The sequence below is a fragment of the Melitaea cinxia genome, chromosome 20, assembly GCF_905220565.1.
Source record: "Melitaea cinxia chromosome 20, ilMelCinx1.1, whole genome shotgun sequence".
NCBI classification, from domain to species: domain Eukaryota; kingdom Metazoa; phylum Arthropoda; class Insecta; order Lepidoptera; family Nymphalidae; genus Melitaea; species Melitaea cinxia.
In genome coordinates this window covers 1730881-1748014 of record NC_059413.1, presented here as the reverse complement: position 1 = coordinate 1748014, position 17134 = coordinate 1730881, and the positions used below count along the sequence as shown (strand labels likewise).

The 17134-nt window shown below is 35.5% G+C and overlaps 3 protein-coding genes across 3 annotated transcripts in view; 2 read left to right on the top strand and 1 right to left on the bottom strand.

The window, feature by feature from the left end:
- Positions 1-3199, top strand: part of LOC123663578 — a 43687-nt gene extending 40488 nt beyond the window's left edge. The window contains exon 2 of the mRNA XM_045598250.1: positions 2437-3199. Coding sequence (XP_045454206.1) covers positions 2479-3006 — 528 coding nt within the window. The 5' untranslated portion in view covers positions 2437-2478 and the 3' untranslated portion in view covers positions 3007-3199. The remainder of the gene's footprint in view (positions 1-2436) is intronic.
- Positions 1-17134, bottom strand: part of LOC123663574 (flotillin-2) — a 324503-nt gene that overhangs the window by 141892 nt on the left and 165477 nt on the right. The gene's annotated exons all lie outside the window — the stretch shown is intronic.
- Positions 3069-5566, top strand: LOC123663431 (glucose dehydrogenase [FAD, quinone]). Its single transcript, XM_045598113.1, has 2 exons — positions 3069-3209; positions 3705-5566. The coding sequence occupies exons 1-2, from the start codon at positions 3069-3071 to the stop codon at positions 5412-5414; spliced, it is 1851 nt and encodes a 616-aa protein (XP_045454069.1). The 3' UTR covers positions 5415-5566.

Genomic DNA, 17134 nt, shown 5'->3' with positions numbered 1-17134 from the left:
ACTGACCACGGGAACACAATACTGCTTGAAAACAATATTACTTAGGTATGATCTTCTGTAAGGTCGAGGTACTTCCCCAGTTAGGCTACTCCAAATTTTGAGCAGGATATTTCTTGCTGTTCCTTACCTCTATGGTTATAATAAAGTTACAAAAAGTTGTTTTTTTTTTTAATTGCATAAACAACATTTTCGGGCTCTTAGTTGCCCATGCCATTTGAATCACATAAAATATTTGTTAATACACGGAGTGCGTTTTTTTTTTCTTATTTACAATACTTTAACTTTAGACCAGCAGTTCTAAAACCGTCTCGAATTGCTAGGATGGTCCGACACTGACGGCTTTTCGTTGTAAATTTTTATTTTATTAATATAAATTGTACGAAGGTGAAAATCTCAAACGCAGCATCATAATGCGGCACCAAATTACAAGTGAAAGTTGAATGACGTAGAGAATCTAAACATTTCTGAAATAGACATCGAGAGGAGATAGGTAATGTTTCTTATATAATAAAAATGTAAAATACCTCTAAGTAAAAATACTCTTAACGATTTAATTAATCAAATATTACAATATATATTAAATTCAGTAGTATAAAAAAACAAATATTTTGCATTATTTGAATTTGGAACTTCATAATGTGTCCGGACATTTTAATATTTTTAACAAAAAAGGTTAATAGCTAACAAAAATGTATTAATTAGTTTTACGCAAAAATTAAAACATTAAAATTAATTTTAAATTATTTCCTTTACAAAACATAATTAGTACATAACAGGAGAGGTGTAATAAAAAAATCTATTCGCTCATAACGGTACGAAGCAAAGTTCGTCGACCGTGAACAGTATTCGCTAACTGCCGATAGATGTCGCCGTGCTGAAAAAGTACGCGCTATCGTTGTGTTCGCGCGCCTTGGATAAGTGCTAGAATCGAACGTCAGCACGTTGCCATCAGAAGGGTCTTAACTGACTCGACTGAACAGCGAGTGATGAACTCTGGATATGAATCTTAGTGATTTCGCTCCGCTCGCTAACAAGTCAACTATCGCAGACTTGTTAGTTGAATAACTGACGCTGTTTTTGGCCACTTTTTAATTGAAACCATACACTTATAATCCTGTATCTGTACGCATGTATCTAAATATATAGTACTGATTAAAGTATCTGTAACTGAAACTTTGACCTGAGCATAAGTTACAATTGGCTAGTAGCCAGGTGGTTAAATAGACCATTATCTCCCGTTTCTTCTCAACTAAGAACTACAGTTTTCATACATAGAGGAAATGAGCAGAAATATCCTATAAAATAAAGTATAATTTTATTATCTTCTCTTCTTGGGCCATACGTCTGATGGTTTTAAAGGCAATCGGTGAAATAAGCCAGTCAAACTCTATCATAGAGATCGTAATTTAGACTAATAAATTAAAACTGACAATATAATTCTTGAGTTTGATGACATTTAGTTGTTCTTAAACCATAGTCGATTTGCGCCAATGTTACGTATGTTTCAGATACACAAAAGAATGATCGCAAAAAAAAAACAAGCAATACAGAGTCAATTACTGCTGGTTTTTCTACTTTATAATTAAATTCAATATACCAAAAATAAATTTATTATTATAAAATAATTAGATACTTAAATTTTATCTATTACAATTACACATTGAAATTAGCGTGATGACGTCATAACGTACCGAGTCATAAAAGAGAAACTTTTTATTTAAACTGTGACAAAACCTGCAGCACTCGACCTGCCCATTCACAGTACATATTGAATGCTATTCTTAGCTTAATAGCTTTAGCGATCGCATAGTCACGTCACTCACGTCGTAGGCTAGACTCTTGTTTCCTATTATTAGGTTCATAAGTGCCTTTTATTACTTAAACACATACATATGTGTACATATGTCATTCATATGACAAATTAATGCTTAAAAGTAGTATGTATATCTATACAAATAAATAAAATTGGAGTGTCCGTTTGTAATATTAAAATGACCGCTTTTTACAAAATTCCTATGTATTTACACGATACATCTACCAAAATAACCTTTTTTTTTTATAATTTTTGTCTGAAATTTCTGTCTGTCTGTTTCTTGTGGCTAATCTCTGAAACAGCTGGGCCGATTTTGACGGGACTTTTACTGGCAGATAGCTGATGTAGTAAGGAGTAACTTAGGCTACTTTTATTTTAGAAATTTATTTATTTTACAACTCTGCATACTGAAAAATTGCTTTTTATTTATATTGGGCAACACACATGAGTTCACGCATTTTTTACGCGAACTTGTGGAGGCCTATGTCCAGCAGTGGACTGCAATAGGCTGGAATGATGATGAATGATGAATAATGTCTTTTCGATGCCTTAAAATAACATAACACCTACGCAACGAATATTTATAAATAAAATACTAATAAAAAACATAATTTTGTTTTCAGAAATAAAATTACGCCGCGGAGGTTAAGATCACTCATCGCATCATGGGTCAAGAGCAGTCCTTCGTTACTCACGCAAACGTTGCACCTGTAAACAACTACCAGGACAAATACGAAAATCCGATACAGTACAGAGTGTCTCCTACCGACTATCGAACGAGCGACTACGATAGGAAAGACTACAAGCGCCACAGAGCGAGAAGAAGCGCAGAGAGTTTCAAAAGCGAAAATTCCTCGACCGAAAGCAGCGGTTACAGGAGCGGTTCCAGCGCTTACGAAACCCGTTCCGACAGATCGACAAACAGCGATTATTACTGCACATCCCTATACAAGAACGATCATTATAAAGACATCAACAAGGAAATATACAAACCGATTAAATTATCCAAAGATAAACATTACAAGCAACTGTTTGACGACCAAGACGATATTAAAAGGAGGGGTTACCTGAGTGAAGCCGAGAAAGCCAAACTAAAAGCAGGTCCGACGACTAAGAAGGCCGGCATAAGAAATTACACACCGAAAATAATATCGGCCGAGGAACAGCGGAAGAAGATAGAGAATTGGATTTAGTTGAGATTAGTAGGATAAGCTGTAAATATTAGTTTAGACGTAGATGTATATGAAAGGAAATAATGGAGGCGGCAGGAGCGTTGGCAAGTTTGGCGCCTTCTCCCATCACCGTGCTGGGACTGATACCACTCCTAGCTCTCGGAATCACGTACTTCAGATATCAGCAATTCGACCCAGAGTCATACATAGCGGACGTCAACACAGTAAGTATGCCATTAATTACAATAAGTAGTAAATACAAACACTATTCAAATGTACAGTTCGATTAAACAATAAATACAAATATTGAACGCCAAGAGATATAAAAATAAAATTTTCTTAATATTGCGCACTTAGGAAATGAACCAATAATGAACCAGCGCGGCGCAATCTACACGGTTTAGTGGTAAACGGTTACTGCTTCGCTTGTAAGAGTCATAGCATGATATTTTCCTGCCTAAGTCACGACACTAAATAAATAAATATACGCTTAATTATACTTACCTAATTGATATTTCTCCAAATACTCTTAAGCTCAATATACCTACAGAGTTGGCCTTGATAAAATGTCATGACATGCATAGTATAAAATGATTTTGTTGGAAAAACATGCTTGTCAAATATTCAGAATCCTTTACAGAACATTGAAAAATACTTCAATATCTATTACACTATTTAATTACAAATATCAAGAACTCAAATATTTTTTTACATTACAGATAATGCCGATCTACGACTTTGTAATAGTCGGCGGAGGGTCAGCTGGCGCTGTGGTCGCTTCGCGGCTCTCCGAAGTTGGCAACTGGTCCGTGCTGCTCCTTGAAGCCGGTCAGGATGAAAACGAGATATCAGACATCCCAGCCCTAGCTGGTTACACGCAACTCTCCGAAATGGACTGGAAATTCCAAACGACACCTTCGAGGAACCGCTCCTATTGCCTCGCAATGAACGGTGACCGCTGCAACTGGCCTAGAGGCAAGGTGCTCGGCGGTTGCAGCGTTCTCAACGCCATGGTGTACGTCAGAGGTAATCGCAACGACTACGATCTGTGGGAGGCACTCGGCAACCCCGGCTGGTCGTACGATCAGGTGTTGCCATACTTTCTGAAATCTGAGGACAACCGCAATCCCTACCTAGCGAACACACCGTATCACTCGTCCGGTGGATACTTGACGGTACAAGAGGCGCCTTGGCGAACACCGTTATCGGTCACTTTTTTAAAAGGTGGAATGGAACTGGGTTACGATTATCGCGATATAAACGGTGCGAAACAAACTGGTTTTATGCTGACGCAAGCGACGATGCGGCGTGGGAGCAGATGTAGCACGGCGAAGGCTTTCCTGAGACCAGTTCGAAATAGAAACAACTTACATATAGCACTGGGGTCACAAGTTACGCGTATACTCATAAATTCGGTCAAAAAACAAGCATATGGTGTGGAATTTTATCGCAATGGAGAAAAGCATAAGGTCAGAATCAAGCGAGAAGTGATCATGTCAGCGGGAGCGTTAGCAACGCCTCAAATAATGATGCTAAGCGGCATCGGTCCCGCAGACCATTTACGGGAACACGGTATACCGCTCGTCGCGAACCTAAAAGTAGGTCACAATCTTCAAGACCACGTCGGACTGGGCGGTTTAACGTTCGTCATCAACAAACCGGTGACATTCAAGAAGGATCGTTTCCAAACATTTTCAGTTGCAATGAACTACATTTTATACGAGAAAGGCCCTCTGACTACCCAAGGTGTTGAAGGTTTGGCATTCGTTAACACAAAATACGCTCCACCGTCTGGGAACTGGCCCGACATACAATTTCACTTCGCACCCAGCTCCGTAAACTCTGACGGTGGGGAGCAAATACGGAAGATATTAAATTTGCGCGACCGAGTGTACAACACGGTCTACAAGCCGATAGAAGACGCTGAAACGTGGACGATATTGCCGCTGCTCTTGCGTCCCAAGAGTTCAGGTTGGATAAAATTGAAGAGCAGAAATCCTTTTCAACCGCCCTCAATAGAACCAAACTACTTCGCTTACAAGGAAGATATAAAGGTGCTGACTGAGGGTATCCGTATCGCTTTCGCTTTGTCAAATACGACCGCCTTTCAGAAATACGGATCGCGGCCTCACAACATACCTCTGCCGGGCTGTCAGCAGCACGCGCTCTTCAGCGACGAATATTGGGAGTGCTCTCTTAAACATTTTACGTTTACGATTTATCACCCGACCGGTACTTGCAAGATGGGTCCGAATCACGACCAGGACGCCGTCGTCGATCCTCGGTTGCGCGTGCACGGCGTCGCAAACCTGAGGGTCGTCGACGCCAGTATAATGCCGACGATAATCAGCGGGAACCCGAACGCTCCCGTCATCATGATAGCCGAGAAGGCCTCCGACATGATCAAGGAGGATTGGCTCGTATTATGACAGTGTTTAGTGATGTGTGTCTATAGTCATTGGATGTTAAAACTATTTATGTCACAAAGTACTTTTAGTTGTTTATGTTTAAAACAATTATAATTAAGTATGTACATAATTTTATTATATTCAAACTTGTTAATAAACAATTTTAAACATAACTGTTATTTTATTATTCCCACGTTTCATTCAAAAGTAAGCTTTTATTTTTGTACATATAGATAATATAATAAATAGATCGGTATACGTAGTGCAGTATATAGTTAAGATTATAAAAAATATGAATCAAAAAGTTACATCTATATAAATAAAAATGAACGTTGCTAAGCGCATAACTCGAGAATGACTCGACCAATTCGGCAATGTTCCTGAAGGCGCACGGAAGGTTTTAGTACTAAAAAAAAAATTAAAATTAAAAAATAATTATGTGGTGTCATGGGACACCAGGTAGGAACGAAGTTCCTTCGGATAGTATAGAAGCAACACAATTTGAAAAAAAAATGTTGAATTTTATATATATTTTCTAGTTCTTGGTTTTTTTTTTTTTTTCTTTTGTTGATTGGTTTTTAATTAGGTAAATAAAAGTATTTAGGAAATTTAGCATTTTAAAAAATAACAAATACCGTAAAATAAAATAAATAAACAAAATAATAATAATAATAATTATTCAAACTATTAAGTGAAATAAAAAAACATATGGCTTTATTTATTTTTGTCGAGAGTATAAAATTACATAAATAATTTTTAAAAAGTTTACTAGTAATATTTTAGTTCGACAAACGTCATATTATACAGTCGTGTGACTGATATTACGTCACTTCCGTTATATATTTTTCTTATAGTTTTAGTGCCACATTTTTTTCAGTTCGCTCGCCCAGCCAAATGTCAAGCCTGCCGTAAGGAACTTCGTTCCAATACATTTTTACGATTAACTTTTGACAGATCGAAGTCTGTGCGGGCAGCTAGTTATTTATAAATATTAAATAACAACTTGGCTTAAAAGGCTAATAGCAAGCCGCAACCTGAAACAGCTGTGCAAACTATTTTTTAGGCAAAGAAGTGTTAAGCATGCTAGGCAACCGATTCCATGTGAAGATTCTGCACATTACTTGGAAACTATTATATATTCTAGATTATATAATTAAGTGTTATAATGTAAGAGTAGAATGATTTTAAATCATATTATATAGCCAAGGTAAATAAATAATAAATAAATATCCTTATGCACATTCACACACAGTCGTCTGTTCCTAATACAAGCTTGTGTTATAGGCAACATCCGGCTGATATAGCTATTTTTTTTTTTTGCTTATAAACATACATGGAATTAATACATATATAAATACAAATATTACACCCAGACTCAGGTTAGAATCGAACCCACAACCCGCGGAGCAGAAAGCAGGGCTAGTCGGTTGGTAAAAAGTATAATTATTTAAATGAGAATTAATTACGAATTTAACACAACGATTCAGCCTGTAACATCCCATCGCTAGGCATCAGCCTCTTTCTCCGCGTCGGAGAAAAACAATACATTGGATATACGTTTACTCTGTAGAGTTTTAATATTACGTATATTTCTAATATACTATAATAGATAAAAGTTACAATTGTGTGTTTGTTTGTACTCTAGGCTAGGAAACAGAAACAAGTTATTAACAACTCTTTTAGGCACTACATTTATGTTAGCATATTGATTTGATGTTCTAGTTATCTAACACTATAACCCGGTGTTGGACTGGTGAGCCTAAAAAAAGTATTAAAAATTATTATGCCACTACTTTGTTCAAAATACAGTAGGTAATAAAATAATACATGTATTTGTAAAATATCAATATCAAAGCATTACCTGCCATCTATTATTCAGGTACTGAACTATTGAAAACAGCGCCATCTGTTACGACGTACGTAAAATAAATATCCACGATGTTTTATGTGTTTAATATAGTAACTCAACACTAGATGTCTCTTTCCACTAGTTTTTATTTTAAAATAAAGAACGAATTTTACACTTCGTAGTTAGTTTATCTATTACAATACTTCGATCATCATCTGTCAATGACGATAGTGATTAAAATGTCACTTTAAAAACTTTTTTATTGATTTCTATACCTTTATTATAGTATTATTTTTTGATTATTTTAATTTATATTTCTTTTAAAATTATGTCCTTATTTCCTGTCGTTACTACGTCTGTTCGTATAACCTACGTGGCGCATGCAATGCATATCTGTATGTATCGCCTATTACACAACATACTCAATAAAGTATAACAGAAATCAAGAATTGTGTAACTAAAAGATAATGTTATATGTTAATAATAAACTAATTGTGAACGACGGCTTGGCACACTGCTTAGTGCGCTAGTGATCGCGGGGTCGAAGAAATAAAAAAATTAAAAATGGTAAAATTGTTTGCTTTATAGATAATATGGTTTAAAATACAAAGGGTTTCACGTGCCATATTGTTTGTTAAGAAAGCGCTGCCTTGCGCAGTCACAACGACGTAGGCGCCGTGCTTAGTACGACGTCACATATTTTGCAATTTTACACCTATAAATTATTATTTATTAAAAAAAAAAAAACATCAGTTTCGACATTATTTTTTTCCATTTAACTAACAATTAGATATGTTATCCGCCAACCCGCATTGGAGCAGCGTGGTGGTTTAAAAGCTCTGATATCTCTCCTACATGGGGAAAGAGACCTATGCCCAGAAGTAGGATATTACAGGCTTAAGCGTAGATATGTCATATTTTAAAAGGTGATGTCACAAAAATTTTGACCCCTTTCCCACCCCTTGTCACACAATGTCACATTTCGTCGTGACCACTCCCTCCGTTAACGTGTGACGTAATTTATGGATGGAATCTTACACAAAAATACATTTAAAACAAATCGAATATTGTAGAAAGAAAACATATAAGACTCGTTTAATGAGAGCACGCAATGAACAGGTCTATATGCAGCGAACTATGCATTTCCTATTGCACAATTGCAAAGATCTATAACATGGATTTCCAAACTCCGGCCCGCTAGCCAAATCTTGCCCACGACAGAAGTCTAGTGTCATCAATCTGGCTTACGACAATCAATGCCTTACAGTTATTGTTGTGATAAGTTGAAGAAGAAAATGCGTAATAATATTTACTCGGTGTCATTTACTTGATAATTACTGACAGAAATGATGGCGGTATTTAACCGAAGTATTTAAGCTTAAGCATATTAAAAAATTGCGACAAAGCCAGCCCCGCGGTCACCAACCCGCCTGCCCAGCGTGGTGACTATGGGCAAAACATATGAGTTCACGCCATTTTGGCGTGAATTTGTGGAGGCCTATGTCCAGTAGTGGACTGCGAAAGGCTGATGTGATGATGATGATATTAAAAAATTATAAATAATTGCAACGAATCCCACCCAGTGTTGTGTTCCTGTGGTGAGCAAGGTGACCGGAGTTCCTGGGGGAATAATAGAGTTGGGTCGGCAACGATTGCGATAATTCTGGTGTTGCAGGCGTCTATAGGTTACAGCAATCGCTTATCATCAGGCGAGCCGTGCGCTTGTTAACCGAGTAGTTGTAAATAAAGACATTAAAACAAAAAGAAAGAAGATTCATGTACCCCCCTCCTCTGCCCATGCCACATACCCCCTTAGCACATGGAACATATTGAAAAAAATTTTTGGGCTTAAGGACGCTATCACATTTTTCACTCGCTCAAGTTTAGGTATTTAAATCGCAACACAATAACATTACGCGTACGCACACATTGATACCGCTATCTGCTCGATTTTGTACCGACGTAACTAATCTTGGTACTTGAAAGTATTAATTTTTAATTTTACTGGTATTGATTAGTAAATTTAATTGTAAGTTTAAAGTCGAACTTGGTAACTGTTACTAAGTACCTACTATTCACGGAACCTCTCCCCTACTCTGTTTATGACGATGTATTAAGGCGTCAGGGTATCTACTACTCGTTCGTCGTACTATACAATAAAATATAATAGATAATAATACGCTTATTTTTATAATTCAAAATCACATACAATTTTAAGTTATATTATTATAGTTTTAACATTATAATAATATAAACATTACATATTTTACGTAAACAATCTATACAAATAAATAAAATTGGAGTGTCCTTTAGTTATATTAAAATACTGCTTTTTACTAAATGCATACGGATGTATACACGGCCCATATACCAAAATAACATTTTTCCAATTTTTGTCTGTCTGTCTGTCGGTATGTTCCGGCTAATCTCTGAAACGGGTGGACTGATTTTGACGGTACTTTCACTGGGATATATCTTATGCAATAAGGAGTAACATAGGCTGTTTCTATTTTAGAAATTTATTTATTTTATAACTCTGCAAACGGAACAATGATGATGATGATGAAGGTAAATTTAAAATAAATAAAAAAAACCGACTTCAAACAGGAAACTTCTTCAATATTATAAAATATTTATTTAATCATTTCTGATTAACTAAATCAAAATACGAATTACTTTGTACTAAGTAAGTTTATTTTTCACTTTTTAGTTTCCTGTTAGAAGTCGGTTTTTTTTTGTTAAAAATTATTTTATTTTACAATTTTTAGTGATGGGTAGACCTAACAAGGATGCTTTTTCTCTTGTGTCGGGGGTCCGGAAACATACACAATACACAAGCACAAACACCCAGATCATGACAAACATCTTATATGGCCAATACAAATGTCTGTCCTGCACGGAGATTGAACCCACTAACGCCAGCGCAACAGCCAGTGCTGTGACCGCTGCGCTAACGCGTCGACATACTATGAGTAAAGTTCGCTATCAGGTGCACGTAATAACAACCGGGACTGACAGCCTAGCGTGTTCTCCGAGGCTAGGTTGGGAGAACCACAAGAATTAACAACTAGACTGAAAATAAATATTTGTATAAACATAAATATCCACTCCAAGCGGGAATTGAACCCGCGACCGTCAGTGTTTAGGCGCCGCCGACGCGGCACATGCACCATTATATCAAAGCGGTCGTCAAACAGCAAAAGGTAACTGCTGTAAATTGTTGAGAAATTCCCTCGAGTGTTTATGGGCTCCATCATCAAACCTGGTCCTGTGACACAGATGACCACACAGCAGGTAATTCCTCGAATATCTTTCGTCTCCATCATCAGACTGTAATGGCACTTGTAACTCATATAGGTGCAAAGTTCTCATCGATAGAAACGAATTAAGTTCAAACAGCAGGTAATTGCTATAAATCGTTAAAGAGTTCCCTCGACTATCTTTTGTCTCCCTCATCAGACTGTAATGGCACTTATAAATAATACAGATGCAAAGTTCTCATCAATAGAAACGAATTAAGATCAAAAAGCAGGTAATTGCTATAAATTGTTGAAGAGTTCCCTCGACTATCTTTCTTCTCCATCATCAATCAGATCGACTCCAGACCTTTATTAAATAGTAGTGCTTTATAGTACTTAATGAAAACATGATTAAATTTACTAGTCACCCGTACGATTTTTGAAAGTTTCCCTCGATTTCTCTGGGATCCCATCATCAGATCCTAGTTTCCTTATCATAGTACCAAACAAGGGATATCTCCTTTCCAACAGAAAAAGAATTATCAAAATCGGTTCATAAACGAAAAAGTTATCTCCGAACATACATTAAAGTATATATATATATATATATATACGGTCGAATTGAGTAACCTCCTCCTTTTTTTGAAGTCGGTTGAAAGGAAGACAAATTGCAAAGATTACTTATTATTATTGATTATTATATATAAACCAGATGCATAGCAAAGACAATCGATTGTGAAGTATCAATTTCGTCCAAGCACAGTACACACAAAAAACTCATTTTTTACGTAATTATTACTTGCGCTGAAGCGATACAGCCGTGCTTCCATGAGCGCGTTTCGGCGCGGAATGACGACCGACGATGGTTCACTTGTAAAAAATGTATGAAGAAATTTGAGAGCGTTTCTTATTTTTCTCATAAATGGAAATATTATTTATTTTTATATAAAATATCTAGCGCTACGCATAGAGGACTAAATAAGCAACAATTTCTTAGTGTATTTATTTTTCTTAGTGCAGTGTATTTAGGCTATAATGGTTCCAATTCAGACCCGTCTTTTTTTAATTTTTTGCGATTTCTGTGATGGTTAAACTGTATTTGTGTGAAAAGTTTGTATGGGGCTATAGAATTTTTATGGTCTCACTCGGAGATGAATATATTATCTTTCATTTGAAACCAAGATATCCTCTCAGGGTGACTCCTAATTAATTAAAATGGTACGTGAAAAACACTGATATTTGTAGAAAAATGTGATAGCGTCCTTAAGCGTCAAAATTTGGCGACCCCTGATCTATTAGATCAAAGCGTTGCTTATGTATGAGATGCGTTAAGGACGCTATCACATTTTTCTACAAATATCAGTGTTTTTCACGTACCATTTAAATTAATTAGGAGTCACCCAGAGAGGATATCTTGGTTTCAAATGAAAGATAATATATTCATCTCCGAATGAGACCATAAAAATTCTATAGCCCCATACAAAATTTTCACACAAATACAGTTTAACCATCACAGAAATCGCAAAAAATTAAAAAAAGACGGGTCTGAATTGGAACCATTATAGCCTAAATACACTGCACTAAGAAAAATAAATACACTAAGAAATTGTTGCTTATTTAGTCCTCTATGAGTAGCGCTAGATATTTTATATAAAAATAAATAATATTTCCATTTATGAGAAAAATAAGAAACGCTCTCAAATTTCTTCATACATTTTTTACAAGTGAACCATCGTCGTTCGTCATTCCGCGCCGAAACGCGCTCATGGAAGCACGGCTGTATCGCTTCAGCGCAAGTAATAATTACGTAAAAAATGAGTTTTTTGTGTGTACTGTGCTTGGACGAAATTGATACTTCACAATCGATTGTCTTTGCTATGCATCTGGTTTATATATAATAATCAATAATAATAAGTAATCTTTGCAATTTGTCTTCTTTTCAACCGACTTCAAAAAAAGGAGGAGGTTACTCAATTCGACCGTATATATATATATATATATATATATATATATATATATATATATATATATATATATATATATATATTTTAATGTATGTTCGGAGATTACTTTTTCGTTTATGAACCAATTTCGATAATTCTTTTTTTGTTGGAAAGGAGATATCCCTAGTTTGGTACTATGATAAGGAAACTAGAATCTGATGATGGGATCCCAGAGAAATCAAGGGAAACTTTCAAAAATCGTACGGGTGACTAGTAAATTTAATCATGTTTTCATTAAGTACTATAAAGCACTACTATTTAATAAAGGTCTGGAGTCGATCTGATTGATGATGGAGAAGAAAGATAGTCGAGGGAACTCTTCAACAATTTATAGCAATTACCTGCTTTTTGATCTTAATTCGTTTCTATTGATGAGAACTTTGCACCTGTATTAGTTATAAGTGCCATTACAGTCTGATGATGGAGACAAAAGATAGTCGAGGGAACTCTTTAACGATTTATAGCAATTACCTGCTGTTTGAACTTAATTCGTTTCTATCGATGAGAACTTTGCACCTATATGAGTTACAAGTGCCATTAAAGTCTGATGATGGAGACGAAAGATATTCGAGGAATTACCTGCTATGTGGTCATCTGTGTCACAGGACCAGGTTTGATGATGGAGCCCATAAACACTCGAGGGAATTTCTCAACAATTTACAGCAGTTACCTTTTGCTGTTTGACGACCGCTTTGATATAATGGTGCATGTGCCGCGTCGGCGGCGCCTAAACACTGACGGTCGCGGGTTCAATTCCCGCTTGGAGTGGATATTTATGTTTATACAAATATTTATTTTCAGTCTAGTTGTTAATCCTTGTGGTTCTCCCAACCTAGCCTCGGAGAACACGCTAGGCTGCCAGTCCCGGTTGTTATTACGTGCACCTGATAGCGAACTTTACTCAAAGTATGTCGACGCGTTAGCGCAGCGGTCACAGCACTGGCTGTTGCGCTGGCGTTAGTGGGTTCAATTTCCGCGTAGGACAGACATTTGTATTGGCCATATAAGATGTTTGTCATGATCTGGGTGTTTGTGCTTGTGTATTGTGTATGATACCGGACCCCCGACACAAGAGAAAAAGCATCCTTGTTAGGTCTACCCATCACTAAAAATTGTAAAATAAAATAATTTTTAACAAAAAAAAACCGACTTCTAACAGGAAACTAAAAAGTGAAAAATAAACTTACTTAGTACAAAGTAATTCGTATTTTGATTTAGTTAATCAGAAATGATTAAATAAATATTTTATAATATTGAAGAAGTTTCCTGTTTGAAGTCGGTTTTTTTTTGTTAAAAATTATTTTATTTTAAATTTACATTCATCGTCATCATCATTGTTCCGTTTGCAGAGTTATAAAATAAATAAATTTCTAAAATAGAAGCAGCCTATGTTACTCCTTATTGCATAAGATATATCCCAGTGAAAGTACCGTCAAAATCGGTCCACCCGTTTCAGAGATTAGCCGGAACATACCGACAGACAGACAGACAAAAATTGGAAAAATGTTATTTTGGTATATGGACCGTGTATACATCCGTATGCATTTAGTAAAAAGCAGTATTTTAATATAACTAAAGGACACTCCAATTTTCTTTATTTGTATAGATTGTTTACGTAAAATATGTTATGTTTATATTATTATAATGTTAAAACTATAATAATATAACTTAAAATTGTATGTGATTTTCAATTATAAAAATAAGCGTATTATTATCTATTATATTTTATTGTATAGTACGACGAACGAGTAGTAGATACCCTGACGTCTTAAGACATCGTCATAAACAGAGTAGGGGAGAGGTTCCGTGAATAGTAGGTACTTAGTAACAGTTACCAAGTTCGACTTTAAACTTACTATTAAATTTACTAATAAATACCAGTAAAATTAAAAATTAATACTTTCAAGTACCAAGATTAGTTACGTCGGTACAAAATCGAGCAGATAGCGGTATCAATGTGTGCGTACGCGTAATGTTATTGTGTTGCGATTTAAATACCTAAACTTGAGCGAGTGAAAAATGTGATAGCGTCCTTAATAATACGACATCAGGTAACTGTTACTATTACGTGCTGTATCGTCACCTAACACCTACATGTGTATTAAATTTCAATGTTTGACTTTAGAAAACAACATTTTTTTTTTAATTTTAATTAATCAAATTTTACTTCCAGAGTTATGGAACAAAAAATGCAATTTTTTTTAACTGAAGAAAAGTGCTCTGCAGCTCTGAATCGACCGGGGACGACAGCCTAAGATGCTCTTTGGATGGAGATTCACAAGGACAGACATCAAAACTGGAAAGAAAAAACAAAACTGGGCATGAAGAATTTACACTTTATATCCCATATTAGAAAAGCAGATACGTTACCAGCCTTTGCTAATTCATTCGACTAGCCCGTTGGTGCCGTTTGCTGTGATCCCTATTTCTGCTCCAGCAATTAGTTAGATTCTGGGGGTAATATATATTTTTATCTCTGCATATTTATGTAAAAAAATTTGATGTAGCCATAGCAATCAGCTGTTACCGACGTCACTCAGGAACAGAGGACCGTGTGTATAATAAAGATATCTCCAACTAGACACCTCTATTGTAACACAAAGAAACAAATTAAAAACTAAGGCAAAACATTATAATTCAGCCCATACATTGCGTCCGCGCCCGAGTTGATTTCACATCGAGGGCACAAAAGGCGAGCTCACACGTACGCCACTTACGTAATGAGAGCATCATAGCGCATGGTCTGCAGACAAAACTCAAAGCATAAACGATCGCTGGTTTTTTGATGGTTTTCGTTTTGTGACATTTTATAACGCTTTGTCTCTATTGATGCAGTGTCACTTATAATTAGAGCAGCAACTACTCATGAAACAAATGTACGAGTATGTATATTTTAAATAATTTTTGTTGTATGCTGCTACCAACCTTTGTTTCCAATAATGGTAGGATAAGTCAATATGCAGAAAAAAAGCAATAAACGGGCGAAAACAGATACGTACAGCCCTAACGATATTAAACATGGGCCAGCTGAAAGCATTGATCGTGTAGTCAAGACAATCGTGTGATCGTGTAGACAAGAAAAAAATATATTTATATTTTTTAAATCACAATTTGGTCACTCAACTTGGCATTTTTGATATAATGGAATTTTAATGATACAGAAACAATGTGTGAAGGTTTTCTTGTGTGCAAGCCCCGACAAGGGTTGAAAAAAAGATGAAATCGAATAAAAGAGAAAATTCTTCCCCGGTCGAAATTAACCCAGTTAGGGAAGTTTAATTTTCAGGTATAAACGTAAATTTTAAAAAATCAAAATATATTAGATAGTAGAAAAATATATGATTTTTTTTAAATAGCGTAAAAAATTAAATCTTTAATTTAAGACATGAAATTTTCATATTGAAATTTGAAAGCAAAAAAGTTAATAAATTATGTTTTTACCATATTTAGAGTCCACGTAAAAAAGAATTACCCGACTAGAAAAAAGGTCAGGCTCAACCAGATCATGTATCTGCGCCGGATCAGGATAGAATGAGGCATGCCAGGTCCGGAAGCTCTATCAGGACCAGGTCTGGTCCAGACAAGGATAGCCTGATGTAAAATATAATCAATATGGTATGGTATGTATGGTAAGGCATACTGGATCAGGACCCGGTCCGGTCCAGATCAGAATAGCCTGAAAGAAATTACGCGAACTGAGCCTGAATCGCGCTATTAATGTTTTTAAGCGCACTTAGTATATATATATACAGTTATCAGGACAGTCTAGCAGGGAGTCCATTTCTACACAGTGGAGCAGTCGTAAGTAATAGGAAATAATTCATTATTAGTTAATTATTATAAGTTAATAAATAAAATTTAATTAATAATAATAATTAATTAATAATATAAAAATAATTAATATTTAAAGTAAAAACATAAATAAATAATACATCGGAAAAAAAACACGGAAATAAATATCATAATAATTTTGTTAAGTAACATATTTATAATATCAATTCGCTTTTTTTTTTGTTAAACAATTTTATCAAGAATATACATTCGTGTTTTTTAAAAGGACCGGACCGAACCGGCTGATCAGAATGAGATAAGATTTCGTGATCGGGTCCAGATCATCCTGATCAGGTCCAGACCAATCATCTGCGTTACATGCCTTATCTAGTCCTGATCAGGCATGCCTGGTCCGGTCCTTCTAAGGAAGACGAAAAAATTTCTACTCGGGCAGGTGCATCACAAGCCACCGACCTTACTCACGACCCTCCCAGGAGATCCCAGGTCATCAATACTAGAAAGCAGTTTTATTTGGTGTCTCTGTGTCTCTGTCTCTGTGTATTTTATATCTAGTACAATAAAAAAATGCGTTTATGCGTTTTTTTTTGTTTTTTTTTTTTTAAACGGCAGCTAAAAGCGTGTAATGTAAAACGTTTGAATTGATTGTAATGTAATTGAAACATGCGTTGCCAAAAATCTGCATTAAACGATTTATCTTAATATATATAAATCTCGTGTCACAATGTTTGTCCTCAATGGACTCCTAAACTACTTAACCGATTTTAGTCAAATTTGCACACCGTGTGCAGTTTGATCCAACTTAAAAGATAGGCTATATTTTATTTTGATATATTATGTTATTATTATATTTCAGAAAAA

What these genes read in the sequence shown, in the direction of transcription:
- LOC123663431 (XM_045598113.1), top strand. Translation starts at nt 3,069, where the DNA reads ATGGAGGCGGCAGGAGCGTTGGCAAGTTTGGCGCCTTCTCCCATCACC. An exon ending in ACATAGCGGACGTCAACACA is followed by an intron (nt 3,210 to 3,704) that starts GTAAGTATGCCA and finishes TTTACATTACAG; the next exon opens with ATAATGCCGATCTACGACTT.